Raw genomic sequence first — 18824 nt, forward strand, 5'->3', positions numbered from 1 at the left:
AAGTGAGAAATTTTGTAAATGTTTCATAAAATCCGTGACTGTTACGGCTACCTATTTGTTCGGAATAATAACGAAAACAATTAAGAGAAAACTTACCCTAAAATGTTTGTCAGCATAGTCACCATCAATGACCGCTGGACTGTCAACGACGACATTCATCTTCGTAAATTCGTCTGAAAAATTGCTGGTATCCAATTCGTGCGAAATTTTAGGAATCAAAGGTGGCTTGATCTGTTTCTTCTCCAGACCTTCCCAAGTAAAGGCCGGTGCCGCATCCATAAAGAAGGGATGTTCTTTGAGTTCTTTAGCGTCGCGCGGTCCACCGCCTAATCTTTGTCGTGGATCTTTGATTAACAAGCGGGTGATGAAATCGCTCACGTTGGCACTCAGATGGCTCGGCATTGGTGGCGGATCATTCTTCAATATCCTCCTCGAAATTTCTTGTTGATTATTTTTCTCGCCCTCCACCGTAAAAGGCGACGCACCGGTCAGTAATTCAAACGTTAATACGCCCACGCTCCACCAATCGACAGCCTACGAGAATGCCAGCTCGATTACAATACATACGTTTAAACATATATACGTGTCTTTATTCTGTTAATTATATCCAAGACACAATTGCATCTTCTTTTATATATTTTATTTATATATGTAACTTCAAAATATATATTTTTTGTTTTGTGAAAATTTAATTTAATAATTAGTTTATGCTTTTTCATCAATATTCAAATATATAATATAATTATACGCTTAATAATTCAAGTATCATAAATTCAATTATCTTCTAGGAAGAGAGATAAAACCGAGAGATTATCACCGAGTCGTCATCCGAGAAAAGAAGCTACAAAAGTGGATATGGGGATGAAATAACATGCGGCAACGTGAAAAGATAGACAGATATCAACGTTAACTTACGATATCGTGGCCGTTTGGGCCTGCCTTTACCACTTCCGGTGCCATATACTCGATAGTTCCGCAAAACGAGTAAGTACGCGCATTGCCATTTCTTTCGTGCGGTAGGAATTCTTTACTGAGACCGAAATCCGTCAACACGAGATGCCCCTCCTTATCCAAAAGTATATTTTCAAGTTTGATATCCCGATATATTACGCCAAGCTGCAACATCAAATAAAATATTATATACAATAGATTTAATTTAATTTATTTCATTTAGGATTGTTTTCGTTCCTTGTCAAAGATATCTTATTATTGTTTGTGTGCACATATAACATTAGTATATTAATACATACGTCATGAAGGCGCTCTAGCGCCAGGATAATTTCGCCAATATAAAATCGTACTGCATCCTCCGTGAAGCAGTCATGTTGATATAGGTGCGTAAACATTTCACCGCCGGCGACATATTCTGGAAATAGAAAAAAAAATATCTCGTAAGTTCAAAGTTCTATATCCTTAGGGAAGAAAGAAATAGAACAAATTTTTCTTTTTTATGCGTCACTTACAACGACATTTGATACACGTAAGATCAAATAAAAAAAGGGTTTATTTTTTTATTGATACCTTTTATTTTTATTCAATTTTGTTGCACAGATATATAAAATCTTGTATTTTATCCGTATATAGATCTTTTTATTTTGTCTGTAAGTAATTGTTTAAGAAATTATTTTGCAGACAAAATATTAACTTCCATATTACTTATTCAGCAAAATTTAACTTGACACGCATGTATGTTATATTTCTTCTTTTTTTATTTATTTTAGTTTTTACTTTATTTATCCTCTGTCCTTTCCATCGGTAGACTTATTTTCCTTTACTTTCAGTTCTTCGCCGAGTCTCACCTAAGATCAAACAGAGTTTGTCGTCAGTTTGAAACGCGTAATAGAGAGTTATCAGGAACGGGCTGTCCCTGATAGCCTCCAGGATTTGCCGCTCGGACTTGGTATGCTCCGTCGTCTTCTTCTTCTGTACGATGGAGGCCTTCTTCAGCACCTTCATGGCATAAAGCCGTCCGCAGTCAGCACCCGTTCGCTTTCGCACCAGGAAAACTTTACCGTAAGCTGTATGAAAACGAAATGATCAATTTTAAAAGCGTGATACGCATCGCAGTTTAGAAACATTAATAATAACGGAGATTAAGAAATATCCATCATATTGAAAAAAATAGCACAGTCGGAAAAAAAGATCTAAAGCATTACCGGAGATTAATTTACGTATAATACAATATATCGTAACAAAAAAACGTTTAAAATTCGACCTATAACGGTATAAATATTACAATATCCGTTAGAAATAATTGAAGTGTTATTATTACCGTTACAAATAGTTTGAATGTTACTTATTACCGGTGTTGTAAATGTTATGATTCAGAATTGATTACAAATATTATCAAACTGGACCACGTTTCGGAAGACACTTTATCGAATGATTTCTCACCTCCGGTGCCAAGGACTTTCAGCAAGTCAAAGTGTGTCATGTCCACTTTCTGGCTGCCGTTGTCCGCTAGGTTTACTGTAACAGAAAAACGGGAATCCTGTGAGAAAGGTTGGTACTCGATAATATCCGATTGATCATGACATCCGTTATATCATGGCGATTTGGTACAATTGTTACGGAACCGATCTCCGCTCGCGAAAACCGCGCAAACTATATTCGATGCGCCAGTCGAACGCGAACCAGAGAAATCGAAGAAACATATCGATGCAAAATTCTAAAAACGTGTTTTTCGAAATTATAATTAACCCTCCGTTTGCAATCTTTTTTTTTTACTCCTGTTTGCAATCTGATTCCTTTTCGTTCAACCCAAGTTTTTTTACCGCTCTAAATTTTCAAAAAGAATTTACGGCTACTTTTCAACATCTTCATTACTTTATCAAATAATTTTTTAAAATGTTAAAAGCTTTATTTAATATAAAAATTAAAATTTTCGAGCAAAAATGAGGATGAAATTTGAGAGTAAAATTTCGCTTGTGCCCTGGCTGCAAACGGGAAGTTTAAAAGCAAGAGATATGTATTTCACGTATTTCTGTCAAATGACGTTTGCTGATGTAAAGTAGAAACGTACATTGAAAGAGCCGTATAAATAAATTGACTCGATCTCGCTCTGAGTGATCTAACGACTGGACTGGAGTACACTAATTAACAATTTCTTCATTCCTAACGGTCGCATTCTCCTCTCGACATTTGCGTTCCTCGGCGACGCGTTTGTCGCGCGTTCCCAGACGCGAGGAGAGAGAGAGAGAGAGAGAGAGAGAGAGAGAGAGAGAGAGAGAGAGAGAGAGAGAGAGAGAGAGAGAGAGAGAGAGAGAGAGAGAGAGAGAGAGAGAGAGAGAGAGAGAGAGAGAGAGAGAGAGAGAGAGAGAGAGAGAGAGAGAGAGAGAGAGAGATTGCGGACGTGATGACGCGCGCGAAGCGAAGCTGACAAGGCTTCTGAACGAGACAATGAGATGCTCCTGGCATTCATTTTTCTCTCGACATCGCATGCGGGAGAGACAGAAAGAAGGAAAGGAAGGAAAGAGGTGAACGTATATATATTCGATGTGACCGAAGCATCGCGTGGAGAACCGAGACGACCAGGACGACGGCGCCTCGAAATGGAATGCCGCTTATTCGACGCGTGACACGCGAAAAGATACGAGCACCTGCGAAAAGGTACGTTGCTAATATCGGCAGGTCGGCAGGTGCGAGGACGACCGTGAATGTGCATACATATCGCGTGAGCGATTCGCCGCGAACCAAATTTATCGCGATTTCGCATATCAAAAGACATATGTCGTCCGTAATTAAAGCAAACGCGCGTCTAACGCACCTGAAAATGAAGGAAAAATAAGTCGTATAAAAATTACGGAAGTATGTACGTAGCGTATTAACTATACGACGTAAGCGACGAGCGGGAGGGATTTCAAGTGTGGCTTTAAGCATTCATGTATTCCATGGCAGCGGAGTTGCGATTATGTTTCAACGTTACATAATTCACGGAACAACTGTATGTAACTGTTGCAGCGAACGTGGCGAACGATAAGAAGCAAGACGAGTAACAATATTGTCCGGTAAATAATGTACAATAATAATTTGATCGTTATTTATTTCTGTCGCCATTCGATTTATTGCTGATCGGCATCAATGGATATATTTCTATCGGAAATATATCCAATATATATGTAGCGGAAATGTACTCGTTTCGGTTTTAATTCTTGGGAAAAACAGTTGCTAATCAGGAAGGAACTATGAATAATGGGCGAGATAAATGAATAAGAGAAAATACCGTGGCGCGTACGAGCGAGATGTACGTAGAATTGATTTCGATTCGGTTAAATGTGTTTTGTTTTCAAGTAACATCTGCAAAGTGTACGTTTAATATTTATACGTCATACGCTACGCGTGACGCATGTTTCATGTGAGAAAATTCCGAAGGGACAGCTGGGATTCGCACCAGATTCTGTGGACCACCCAGAACGCGAATCTTTATCCTCTCAAACATCTTTAAGCCGGTTACACGAGACTTCAGCATTGAAGCTGCACGTGAAATTGCACCTCGGAGTAATTCTGCTAAACATATCCGTTCACAGTGTCCCAGAACTGCAACTTTCTTTCTACTACAGAGTAACGTCGACTTAATCAGTCGACTAATCGCGATCTCTTACCCTAATTTTCAGCCACTAACTAACATAAACGACAATCATCTGCCGAGTAATGTTCTTTTAAATGACCTTTAGACAATCAATAGTATTACAATAGTAGCACAATATTTGATATTGCAATATTATTGATCGTCTAGAGAATATATTGATATTTATTTTTAATAATTAAAGAGGGAATTAATAATAATGTACAAAATAATTGTGTAATACTTAATATTAATCATCTTGAAATCGTTTTACGTCTTTTACATTTTGTACATAACTCTTGTATATATACGTATATATACGTACTATTGTACGTCTTTCGCTTATCTTATCTCCTTTTTTATCTACCTCTTTATTGCGAAACAGTTAAGTGGGTCACAAAGTTCACGGACAATCGGAATCGAAATGTATATCGATACTTATCCTCTGTATTTATCCTGTGTATTTATTTTCAAATTCTTTCATACTATCGCATTGAGAGAAAATGTTTTATATCTATCAATGTTTTATGACTATGGTTGATAAAATAATTATGATTATAGGAGCTCGATTTTTATTACCGCTATAATATTAGTAATAATAATTATATTTGTAATTATCAAAAATATTTAGTGACACTAAAAATGACTATAATTTAGAATTAAATTACAGCAATCGTAAGCATTTTTTTTCTCAGCACAAAAATAAAAAATATGTGGTAATTTCTGCATGAAATAACTTTGCGGTTATACATGTATACATATATTAGGAAAAGATGACTAATAAGACTGTCCCCCTCCCCATTGTGCTTATTTCGTTGACTCATTCGATGGTAACGCAAAAAATGGGAATCTCAAGATTGCGGCACAAGTAGGTCACGATTCTGTTACAGAAATTACTAATAACGTTGCCACTTTCACTTTTGCATCTTCGCGTCTCTGTATCCTTCCGTGGATTTTCTTTTCTTTTTTTACGCCAAGAGAGAAACCCATTTCTCGGTAGAGAAGCGGCGAAAGGAGCCGGAAGATCCAATGAGTTCCGATTAAATCGATGCAAGAAAATCACCGCCAGAGGGTTAAATGCGATCTCACCCGAGACCGCTGAAATTTCCGATAATCCTCATAATCTATGTGTATACAAATTTCTTACGCCATTCAGCAAATTCAGAACTAATCCTAATTAAAAAGTTTAACGTTAATGATTTACTTAACAGTTTAATCACCTAATTAAGTAATTTCTTAAAAATAGAAGCATAATGAGATAATGAGACGTATAGCCCAGTAAGACGCACAATTCATCGAGATTTAACGAAGTATTATATCTTCACATCTCAGTGTCTCAAAATCGCCTCAAAACGTTTTCAAAAAATCGCTAATGTATCGCATTCTTGAAAGTTCAATTCGTACTGTTGTCATTATAAGAAACATTTCTAATCTAGTCGAAATACTAGAGCTTGAGTAATATGAATCAAGCTAATTACATCTTATTTTTACGAGAACAAAATCGACGTAGAAAGAATATTCCGCGATTGCGTAATCGCGGTGCGAACGGGAATCGAGAGCGGGTGATTAGTCGGTGAAAGCACACGGATGCACGGCGGACGTGATCGCGAGGAGTCGCGAAGAGTCGCGAGGAATCGCGAGGGCCGGGGGCTCCTCCGGGGTGGCCCCGGCCCTGACTGCCGGTCCGAGAGAATGCATGTCAAGGTAGCGATGGAGAATCGCATCGGGTGGCGTACGTACCTATCTACGTACATACCTCGCGATTATCGCGAACCCGCGAGTTCGCACACGCGAACTCTTAAGCGCGCGACTCTTCTCACCCCCGCGCGCGCTTCCGAGAAATTGCGAACGCGGAATGACCGACTTTACCGAAGACGTGAGTCAAGTTCGCGGATGGATCTCCGCCGAGACTAACGCGAGACAACCGTGATTCTCTCGAGTTCTCTTAAACTTAAGTTCTCCGATCCGCCTCGTTGCTCGATTCGGCGGCGCGGCGGCGATCCGGGCGGCCTCCTTCGAGGCGGCTCGGTGACTTCGAGGCGCGGAGAGTTTCGCCTCTCCGGTCTCCGTTACCTCGGAACGGCATTCCGGCCCCTCTCACTCGCGTGAATAATGAGTTACCTTTTTCTGAACGCTCGATTGCACCGAGGGAAAAACAATCGGGGGGGGGGGGGAGGGAGGATGTGTACCGTAATCTCGCGAGGCCGGGGATGCCAATTTGCAAAATTGCCCTCCGCGCAAGAAATATCACGGCGGATTTTCGTGTCTCTTCGGAACATATATCACGTTTCTCATGTGCATTAGATTAAACGAAATACAAGAATTTTAACGAGAAATGAAAAATTCTTGCTCCTTTTACTTTCTTCCCTCACCGGCCTCGAATATATCCATAATCGTGATTGAGAAAGTAAGAAAGGGATTAGGCGATTCAGCGTTCGTTCGAATTCCAAGACGGATCTCAGGGCTCCTTCCTATTTCGTGTCATTTCGGTTTATTACATAACAGATTGAGATTCCATCGAGTTCCGTGATTTCGCTACGGTTTCGCTACGGTTTCGCCGAGGCTGCCGGATGTTTTTTTTTTTCTTTTTAAAACGACCGCTTGGAAATCGTGCGCAACATGGTGTAATAAGTATAATATTCTCGTGGATGCGTAGTAGGAGAGTGAATTTAGAAAATTAAATTCAATTATTTCAGTACGCTACTGCTATTACGTTATACATCTGTCTTATTATACTATAATGCAGAAAATGCATTCTAAAGGTAGCAGGAAGAGAAAAAAAGCTTCTCTACCTCGTTATCGCTTTTAATTCGCAAAGGGCGTATCCACGACCGCGACGGTGCGATCGCGAGGTGCACACCGTCGCGGAAGTTCCGCTTTTGTCTGACCCAGATAGTCGACATTCACTCGCTATTTCGTAACGGGACTGACTACTTTCTTTCGCCAGCCGCGACGTCGGCTCGACTACGAGGGTATGCACAACACCGTGTATACGAATATTTTGTGTGTGTACATGATAGCGATGTGCACGAGACCTTTTCTCCATCGTCCTGCGCGATCAACATGCTTAGGCTTGATTTTCCATTTGCTGGTTAATTTGTGACTAGGCTTAATCTGATGATAACGTAAGAATTGTATCTTTTTATTTATGATTAACTACTAAATTGATTTTGAAATAACCTCTAATGGGTCTTATTACTGTAAAATCATTAATTTAATGATTAATTGAAGCTAGAAAAAATATAAATTTTATTATCATCAATTAATGAGAAGTTGAGAAGTCTAAACTGTAAGTTAATCAAATAATGAAAAAAAAGAGTGTAGTGCCCTGACTTTTACTCTTTGTGATTGAGGAATTTTTATCGCAATACAAAAAAAAAGAGATATCCGTTTTCTAAGTATCGACAGGTTCATCCGTTTAGTTATCAGTGTAAACTCGACGTCACAGTAAAAGGTCGCAGTGAAATAGTATTAATGTAAAACAGTTGCAGCAACAAATGACTTTACAGAATTATATAAGAATTGATCACGATAAATAATCGTTTCAAAAGTACTGTATGTGTATGTTCGAAAATTTAATTTGAATATTTAGTTCATGTGAATTTTCAATATATAATTTTTAGTAAATTATGAACAAAGTCATTTATGAATTCCATCTGCAAAGTATGCGCTGATATGGATCATTATCGCAAAATCGATATTTCCATCTTGATAAACAGAAATAATGTCATGAGTAAAGCGAATGACACGTGTATAGTCGATAAATTAAAAGTAATAATTTTGAAACTTTTTTTTTTACAATAAGTTTCTAAACGCTGCAATTGAAACAAAAAGGAGAATAATTCTTCGCAGAAAAATCAACAAGAAATACAAATATAAGGTATAAATAGCAATCGAGGATTACTCATATAAACAAATGCGCGTTTTATCGAGACAATCCTTTTCTTATCAGATTCTTAAAATCAAATGCAAAATCTGCTTTAATTCCATGGAAAGAACAATTTCACTAAAGAATCTAAAAATTTAACTAGATATGAAAATAATTTTATTGCACTATAATAATTATATAGAATGTTTAAGCATGAATGACAATAATTGCGTTCGTTATAAACACGCTCTAAGCTTCATTCTATCTTTATCGCTCATTACACGAGCAAAACGGAATAAAGCTTAATGTCCCAACGCGAATGCAACCAATATATACTACAAAAAACATTTTGACATTTCTAGCAACTAATTTGATCGTTCTATATAATTATTTTAATGGCCCAAACAAAATTATTTCCAAATTTGTATCCAGCTTTTTCAGACACTTTAACAAAACTATTTCTTTCGTGTATAATTTCAAATAATAGAATAATCCTATCATCAAAAAGGCAAAAGATCTGACAAGTACGCTTCGCAATCGTATCGTATCCACAGCATCAATCTCCAAGAGATATCCTAAAAACGTCTCTTTAAAAACATCTCTGTATATCCTAAGATCATTCTCAGGATATCTCTCGGTTAAAGCGTGCTGATAATATTCAACAATTACATAAAAGGACAGTCGGAGAACTGATAGGATCAAAATTTCAGAAATTTCATAAATGTCTGAATAAATATTATGCTACTTACAAATGAGTGTAACGTATTGATTAAAAAAAATGTTTCCTTAAAAAATATCTATTTTTCCTTATGGATTTATATGTATAAAAATCATAAAATTCTTAAGTATAATTTTTAACAATTATTAGGTGTTGGAATTAATTCGTAGCGTTTTACAAGTGATGGGAAGTACTTTCATTAATGTATTAGGTGTTGGAATTAATTCGTAGCGTTTTTAATGAAAGAATGTTATTTATTTCACATGAGCATTAAAAAATACATTAATGAAAGTACTTCCCATCACTTGTAAAACGCTACGAATTAATTCCAACACCTAATATTTTTTAATGCTCATGTGAAATAAATAACATTCTTTCATTAAAAAACGCTACGAATTAATTCCAACACCTAATAATATAACATAAAATTTATAACATAAATTTATAATTCATAATTTGTAACATTTAGGTCATGTTAACTGTTCATTTTTTAATCCTTTCTTTCTTTTTAATTAGACTTCAATTCTTCACTAGCGAAAAACATTAAGCGGGCGAGAAGAGAAGAGGAAAGAGCCGCGTGGCCGGTATACCGTGGCGCAACCGTTACTTGATACCGTACTGCCTTGGCGCTACATACATTCCACCATTCCACCATCCTACTCGTGGCGGCCGTGGGCTGATGGGCTCGCGGCACGTGTGGGGCGGTACACGTGTGCCGAGAGAGGCAGCGGCAACTGCTGCTTCAATTAATTGAAGCGATATGGAAACGCAAACGCTGCGCCGCGTCGCGTCGCGTCGCGTTGCGTTGCGTTGCGTTGCGTGATACGTCGAGTTCCGAGTATTATCAGCGAGAAATCGAACGGATGGGCACGGCCGACAAGGAGTATCCTCCATTCATCGCGTATCAAAAGTGTCCCGTCATTGCCGCGAGCTCGATAAGATCGAGAGATTAACATCTCGAAATTCCCCGGATTTCACGGACTCTCCAAAAGTGACCGCGGAAAGAAAATTAATTGGGTGGTACAGCAATACTATAGCTACAGCTATAATTTACTATATAGTATATATAATTTACTGCGAATTCGACGTCGATAGCTAAGAAGATTTGATGGTTTAACAAATCGCTAATGTTATTCAGCTGTCAACTTTGTTATTTTAACATGGAAAATTGACTGTCTGTAGATTACGATTGTAGATTTGTTGAATCAGTTTGAAGTCTTCAGCTGTGTTTTTTTCCGTGATCCTACACTATCAGTACTAACAAATATTGACAATATTACTGATCGTGCGTAGTTGATATTGATGGATTGACACAGGATACTGACGGTGATCTGGATTTTAATTTTTAATATCGCTTTATTAGGATTCATGTCACAGTATATTACAATGTAATAGATAACGTACGTAAAACAAAAGTGAAATATATTGTCAATAATACTAATTGTGTGATACAAGTTTGCAAAGATATACTATAAATGTTGATGTGTACTGTCAGTATTATTGATTCAATATTACTGATATGTATTATTGATCGTGTAGGGTCACCTCAAGAGTTTCATGCGAATCAAGAAGAGCGGGATTCGACGAAGAAAGCACTCTCGAAATACGTTCCTAGTCTAATATATATCTATAACATTTATCGAAAAAGTTGCTAAAATATGTAGTTATGGAGATCTTCGATACTCCCTCAGCTTTTGCTAACCTGCAGTTAGCGGTAATCAGGAATAATAAAGATGGTTCTTCAATACGAAATAATTTAACTACGTCGAATATCTTCCTCTTGAAGATAATTCAATAGGTCACATCATGCTATAACAATTTCACTCACCGACCCTGTCATTGTTCCGTTCGCCGTACGTGAAATATACACGTGATGTCCCTTTCACGACTTTTTACCACGCATATGTTTTTACGCTTCCATATAAGAACTGATATACGAAAGTTATTGCCGTAGGAGACTAATGATAAGATCAGCCGCATCGCACTCTCTCGTGCGATAATTTCTTTAAGACATTCAAGAATTGTCCGATATGGGCGAATAACGCACGAAATGGAGAGACACTCCAGGTATCCATTCTGGTGTTTATCAGTTTAATATCACGCACGGCGAAGGGAGGAGGACACGTTTGATATTGATTTGTTGCAATTTTATATTTAGACCTACAACTTGCGTTGGATCGGCTTGTTTACTCGCTGGTACACATCTCGACCGGCGCGCAGGGAAAAAAATAGTTGCCAACGCCGATCGCCGTGCCGACAACAGGGGATTCCGAGTCCATGAACTCCAACGTCTCTCCCGAGGAAAAAATCGTATTAGAACGATAAATGGGACAACGCACGCATGCTAACCCGATACGTTCTTGCTTCCGATATATTCATTTCAGTCCTTCTGCGGCGATGTTTGTAACAAGCAAATTTAATACAATTTAGTATCAATATTTTTATCGAGTACTTATATTTTTTTTCACTGTATATATGTTGTACCGAAATAACCACACAATCAAATTAAAATCAATTAAGAAAAGTGCTAAAAAATTGGAAGAAACGTAAATATTTGAACGTAAATAAATTGCAGACAGAAAACAAATAGATTATTATGTTTTAATAGCTACAAGATAAATCGAGATTATATCAAGGTATATTACTTTTTATTAAAAATATATATATATCTTTTAACTGCTTCTGTACAAAGATCGTATACGACCCTAATTTTTATATATGTATAAAAATACAAATAACCGTTTTACAATGCCGATTTAAATTTTATAGTCTTTAAGATTAACATAATAAAGATCAATACATCTATTGATCTTTTTAGTCTAGTATTAATCAATCAATAATAAGATGTTATGATCGTATCTCAAAGATCAGGTATAAAAACATGGGAGATTTTTCCTGATTATCAGCCTTTAGACATTAATCGTTGATAACGTATTAACATAGACGTGTAAATTCAGCGAAACGATATCCTCGAGACGTTCCACATCTCAAATTTAAATAGCTAAGCGATTTTATGATTAGAACGATATCCACGTCTAGGTGTCATAAATAAATTGTAACACCTCGAAAAATATAAAATAAAAAAATATAAAATAATAATTTAATAAAATAATAATATAATCTTTTAATTAAGAAGTTAATGAAGCAAGGTCACACCTTAAAAATATAAAACGTCTCGAAAAATCATTGCTTACCGAAAGATAAGAAATTAATTGATAAGAAAAATAATGAGGAATTGTGTATAACGTAATACGGCGATTCACAATATTTTTCATTAAAAAAATTTCCATGAAGAAACGATTCGGTTTATTGAGAAGAGCAGATTTTCTATTAGAAAAGAGACGCACCTTTGGATCCTCGGTAAGGAGCCTTCCGGTAAATAAATTGTGCGAATCCCGTTTGAAATTCGCAAGAGCCGCGCGCGTGTCGCGATGCTTAAATATTAATTCGCCTTATGCTGTAATTATGCCAGAGGAAAGCCGGCCGCCATCGTCACTCCGCGGCAGCGCGATGACATAACGAACGTACCGCATATTACATGCATGTCACTCGTGTTGTCTCTCTCTCTCTCCCGTTGCATCACCGAGTTTATCGACAAGTCGCGCAAGAGCATCCGCGACGTCGAACACAGACAGCGTTGTCGTTGTCGCGACGTGAATAATTGATAACGAGAATAATTCGCTTTAATATTTTAATCCCCTAGAATTTTCCTCTCGGGAATTCTCGGAATCGCGCGACGCGCGGTCATCTTGACTCACTTTTCTCTCTCTCTCTCTCTCATTTCATATATTTTTTTTCCTTTCTTTTCGCTTTCATTTTTTTTTTCTCTTTACAAACGTATTATTAACGTTGCATAATAATTCGTCCCATCAAACGCAAACAGCTCTGAATTTCCGAGGACGTTGCAAATTCTTTTCCCATGTTCAGCGACGCGTTCGCGAAACTCACTATCTTACTAAGAATCACCTTTAGATATTTTTATCGCATGATATACAGGGCGCAATAATATAAAGTATCCCGCGGCGATTATAAGTGTGCGCGAGTGTCGGTGAATATGTTACGTGATGGTGACACAGTGATTCTCAGACCACGATCGCAGATCTTTCCGACGCGGCGGATGGTTTCCAGTCACTGGAACGTGTAATCGATCTCTATATAGTTTGCGATCGGACAATATTAGATTTTTCACTGACTTAAGTTGTAAACTGAAGTTATAAATAACTTTATTTTTAGTGTGATAAATCAAAAGAAATTTCTCCAATCTCTTGCTCTATTCCAATCTTCGGCAGATTGGCAGAATTTTAATAAAAAATAAAAATTTAATACTCAAAACTCTAAACGTATATCTCTGAAGCCTAAAAAATAGAATGTTTTCCTTTGAAAAGACTAATGGATTCATTTGTGCGTCTAATTTTAATTTTTTATGCAACATTTTTCATAAATTCGTGACACACACATATATTTCATAATGCTAAATTAATCGTCTACTAATAATTTATTTAGCATACATGTAAAAATATGCTACAATCATTATTTCACTATATTGAATAAATATTTATTTATTCAAAAGGCAAAAACTTTTCTTAACGTTATTTATTCAATTGAAATCTGAAGATGTATAATATAGCATCGATGTTAAATAAAATTAATCTTATAGGATTAAGATTAATATTTATTCCTGTTCTCCCGTATTTCATTTTGATTAATATTTCAATAAATATTAACATGAATTATCACGTCAAGAATTGTTGCAACAGTTTTTACTTTTTCTTGCGCATCAGCAATAAATATACTGAATCATTTATCTAAAAATGTAAATATAAAAAATTGTAAATGTTAACTTAAATGTGAATAATTTAATATAACAATAAGACAAACTTCGACCCAAAAGAAAGAAACTTTTCAACTTTTTCAAGGCTTCTTTCTTATTATTTTTTCATTTCGTTTTAACAGTTTCTTTCTCTTACTCCGAAATTCGTCTTACATTTTACTCTTACCAGCTTTTTTTTAAGTTCTCCTTTTTTTAGCTACATTTTTTTTCGCAAATTGAAATTCGCAAAAAAAAAATGCGACACAGGACCAATCGATTCCGACAAAATCCCAATGTCACGAATATAGTACGGTCGAATGCGATTATTGTCGAGTGTACATGCACACATGCGCGATGTGGGTTCTATAAATAGAAGGATGCTTGATGCTATATGCATATGTGAATTGCTAAATTTAGCTCCAGGGATTTTTGCGGGACGCTCGTGTACTTCAGCAATGCATAAACGAATAACAGCAATTAGCGCCCAATATGTACGGATTAGTATGATCAATTTTTGAAAAAGAAATATTCGTAATAATCGTAAAAATGTACTCTAAAGCATTTCTTTCAAGAGTTTCTCTCGTGTAGTTAATAAATTATTTTAATAATTCACAAGACATTCTCATAAAACGGTTTAGCTTTCACTTTTTAAAGCGGAAAAAATGAAATTTATATTTCACAGTCAGTGATAGAAATAAATTCTTATTTCTTTTTAAATTTCCAGACCATTTTTTCGAACGTGTCTTCTTCAATCTATATGGAAGAATATCCAGAACAATTCTAGACTTAGTGTTAAATAATAAATTCTAAATGGAAAGATACCATCAATGTTCGTGCTATAAACGTCGCGATTCCGGCGACCTTAGAATCGTTTTCCTTGTTATCGATGCCAAGAACCGAAATGTGCCACGTGGCCTACTTAACTTGGCGCCCACGACAACTTTTTTCTCAACCATAGTAATTCATTAATTATTTCGCAAATTCATGGCTTCGAATATTAAACATTTCAAATATTAAACATTCGACAATCGTATATTAAGAAACGTATATCGTTGATTTAAAAGCTGAACATTAAAATACATAATACACTTTTCTGTATTAATGTCGCATGTTTCAATAACAAAGTACTGTAAAAACAATGGAAAATATATTTTTAAAAAATCATGATTCATTCTTTATACATTTAATAAAAAATTATAGTCTATACATTTCTACACAAAATAACTTTTTATTTTTAAACAACATAAATACAATGTAAAGCAATGTGCAAAATAATATCAAAACAAGATCACGTGATATTAAACTTTGATAAACAATTTTTAATACAAACAATTATATCTATATATTAAACATATTAAATTATTTATCCATTTCTACTTTCCAAATTATTTTTTATATATACATGCTGCATTTTTCCTTGTCAATTATTTATACGAATTTTATTATTTTATTATGTATGTCAGTCGTATTTATGCAACAGTACGTTCCGAAATAATTCTGTAAAATACAATAAATATGAATAATAACAGGGCTTAATTATGAAGCGCTAATTATTTAGAGATATATGGGAAGATTATTATAGGAATTAAATTTTCGAAAAAGATTTCCTGTTCGCTAAGAGCTTCTCGAACCAAAACTGGCTGAAGTGAAATGTGAAAGTAATATGCATGTTCTGAGCTCCATTTTATATATATATATATATATATATATATATATATATATATATACACTCTCATTACATGTGAAATCTTAATGAATTACGTGCGTCACGCCAAGAATCAATTTTAACTCGCTCCGAAAGATACAAGAAAAATAAAGAGTTCATTTGGCATCATCGATTACGGATTAGAAAACAATACATAAGATCCAGAAAGCTCGTGTTCCCCATACAGATATTTCGTTATAATTGTATAACGTTACTTATTATTCGTGTAACGTCTGAATAAGGCAATTTTTATTGCTTCTCAATTAGTTTCACACGAAATTAATGCAAAATAAATGTCACTATTATCGAGTCTTCTTTGTTAAAAAAAAAACTGTCTTCTTAATATTTATTCGTATGCATTGACTCGTCCATTTAATGCATTCTTATTTGAAATATATTCTATTTAACATATTTTAATTTGCGCATATTAAAAACTACAAAAATTTTTTTTGACGACTTGCGCAAAAAAGCAGCCACGTGTAATTAGTATAACCAGTTCTGCAACAAAAGCCGGAGGTTTCTACAATGCAATTATGGAAATTATCAGGTAACGATAATTAAGTCTGTCATAAAAATCATCTGGTACGTTAATTTCTCAAGTAAAATATAGCAATCTGCAATATCAGATCCGAAGCAATCCGCACGCTATCTTTACTAAGGATGAATATACGTGTGACAGTCACGTGCCACTGTCATACAAAATACCTGCATTAGAAAACAGGTATGCGTCTAATATTTGTGCCTAAAAAGAAACGAATACGACACGATTGTCCTACTTGCATATCACGTACAACCACATCACACTTCGCGCATGATTGCTAATTTAGTCAATGCTAATGCGTTCCATCGACGATGACACCAAGGTTTAAAACAACTGTCAATGTAAAAACTGCTTGTGATAATCATGATCATATCTTCTCACAGAAAAGTGAATAATAAATTGCGTAAATAAATGTATGTGTAGATAAAAGTACAGCGAGCAAGTATGTCGAGTTCTTAACATACCTGCCAAAAAGTTATGGCACGACGATTTATTGTTCTCTCAAAGAGAATCGAATGCAAATAAATACGATATTTTAATAATAAAATATAAATTAGCAAAAAAAAGGAACAGAATACAAATAATATATCATAAATCAAAAACAGACAATAAAATAAACAATGGAACATCGTTAAAGCTGTCAACTTTATTATCCATAAGAAGCGCAAACATATTGTGAACTTTGAGCAGAAAAACATGAAATACAAAATGAATTTCCACGAAATTGACGGCTCCTAAATATTTGTCAGGTCAGCGTTCTCGACTTCACGCACAAAAGTTCATAGAAATACGCTCGACCTCTAAAATGTTTTCTCATGCGATTTTTCTTCCCTCTTTTCTTTCTATTTTTTTTAATGTTTATCACTGAATTGTATACATATACTCATATGTGTATACATATATATATATATATATTCTCCTTTATTTAAAATATATAGAACGTTATTGAAAATGCTTTGTTACTTTTAAATTTTTGAATTTTTGAATCTTGACAAAATTGCAAAGAATTACTTTCTAAAAAGAATGTCATAAATAAGACGACAATGGATTTCTTTCTAAAAGAATGTCAAAAGCAAAACATAAATCACAAGAATGCGTCTGGATTTTTTGCTGCTTTTATTCTCTTTTTGAGATCTAATAAATCTTTTCTATTAACAATAATATATGTATGTATGTATATAATATATGTATAATGTATATATATATATATATATATATATATATATAATATAATACATATATATATTATTGTTAATAGAAAAGATTTATTGAATATTAAGTCTTAAAAAGACTTAAACAGTAGCAAAAAATCTATATGCATTCTTGTGATTTATGGTCTTGCTTTTGACATTCTCTTCTTTTAGAAAGAAATCCATTGTCGTCTTATTTATGACATTCTTTTTAGAAAGTAATCCTTTGTTTTTTCATGATTCAACAAAAATTTCGAACTTAAAAAATTCCAAAATTTAAAAGTAATAAAGTATTTTCAATAACGTTCAAGTACGTTCAATAACATCTAGATTTTTTAAATAAATTAGAAAATGAATCATTTTCAATTTACAGATATTATTAAAAAGTGAACAATATGACAAAAGTGTATTTTTTTGTATATCTATAAATTGAAAATGATCTAATTTTTTAACATAATTTTTCCCCCTTTTTTAGCTTTTAATGTACATCCAGAAAAATTTTATTCAAATTCGATTCATTTTTGAATTCAAGAAGATTCGATTCGACTTTACAAATGTTTGATTCGTCTTCCTCTAATAATAAAACCTAGTCTATATGTGCGGAGTATCGACATCTAGTATTGGACATGCGGCGAAATCTCTTTGATCTTTCATCTTAATGGAAAGAGTAAGACAGCTAAGTAAGAACTCTCGGAACTCTCTACTCTTATCCTATTGGTCAAATTATGTTTCAAGAAAAGGAGAACAATAGTGTATTCTTTAAAACCAGGAGCCATCACAATATTAACTGGTACAGTACGATAATTCTAAACTTACATTAATTATTAGATACAAAATAAAACTTGAAATATAATTTTTACATATATTTTGTGCAAAAGTAACATTCTGAGCACAAATGTATCAATTTAATGCCCTTTATTACATGATTCACTACTATTCCCATAATCGCTCTATCTCTTTCTAGGTCTCTGCTAAGATGATTTCGATATTAATGCTCCAGTACTATATGTCAATGCGTAAGCTTGATGTTAAAAGAGCAAGAAATTGACCAATCACAGTCGAATCTGAGAAGAACAATCGACTATAATTAGCCAATTTCTTACTTTGACATCTTACACCGCATATATTGTAGACCAGGCGTAATGGAAAAATACATAATCTAGTATTCATAAGATATATAGAATATAGCAAAGCAAAAAAATGTACGTAACGTTTTACTTAATGATTTACTTAATGTATGTAACGTATGTAATGTTTTCGTAATATACGTAATGTTTTATTTGGAATTAAGAATCTATTTTATCGATATCGATCAAGTTCGGCCACCGTTCCAAGTATCCTCTTAAAGTTTTATTGTTAAAATCACAAGTATGGAAAATTTAGAAAAATCGTGCTGACTGACCTGTCTTAGTCATTTCGTAGAGAAAA

The 18824-nt window shown here is 34.7% G+C and overlaps 1 protein-coding gene and 1 long non-coding RNA gene across 3 annotated transcripts in view; one reads left to right on the forward strand and one right to left on the reverse strand.

Annotated features, from left to right (window-relative positions):
• LOC105146926 (ribosomal protein S6 kinase alpha-5) overlaps positions 1-18824 on the reverse strand; it is a 40441-nt gene that overhangs the window by 3944 nt on the left and 17673 nt on the right. For both annotated transcript variants that reach the window (XM_087403000.1, XM_011057576.2), the window contains exons 2-6: positions 2395-2469; positions 1800-2018; positions 1251-1366; positions 916-1116; positions 97-534 (exon numbers count right to left, since the gene is read on the reverse strand). In XM_087403000.1, the coding sequence (XP_087259126.1) occupies positions 97-534; positions 916-1116; positions 1251-1366; positions 1800-2018; positions 2395-2469 (1049 nt within the window). The remainder of the gene's footprint in view (positions 1-96; positions 535-915; positions 1117-1250; positions 1367-1799; positions 2019-2394; positions 2470-18824) is intronic.
• Positions 2416-11588, forward strand: LOC105146917 (uncharacterized). Its single transcript, XR_846239.2, has 3 exons — positions 2416-2502; positions 9667-11217; positions 11309-11588. It is a non-coding gene; the product is annotated as an uncharacterized LOC105146917 (long non-coding RNA).

The sequence above is a fragment of the Acromyrmex echinatior genome, chromosome 2 (assembly GCF_024713525.1).
Source record: "Acromyrmex echinatior isolate Ae372 chromosome 2, ASM2471352v2, whole genome shotgun sequence".
NCBI classification, from domain to species: Eukaryota; Metazoa; Arthropoda; class Insecta; order Hymenoptera; family Formicidae; genus Acromyrmex; species Acromyrmex echinatior.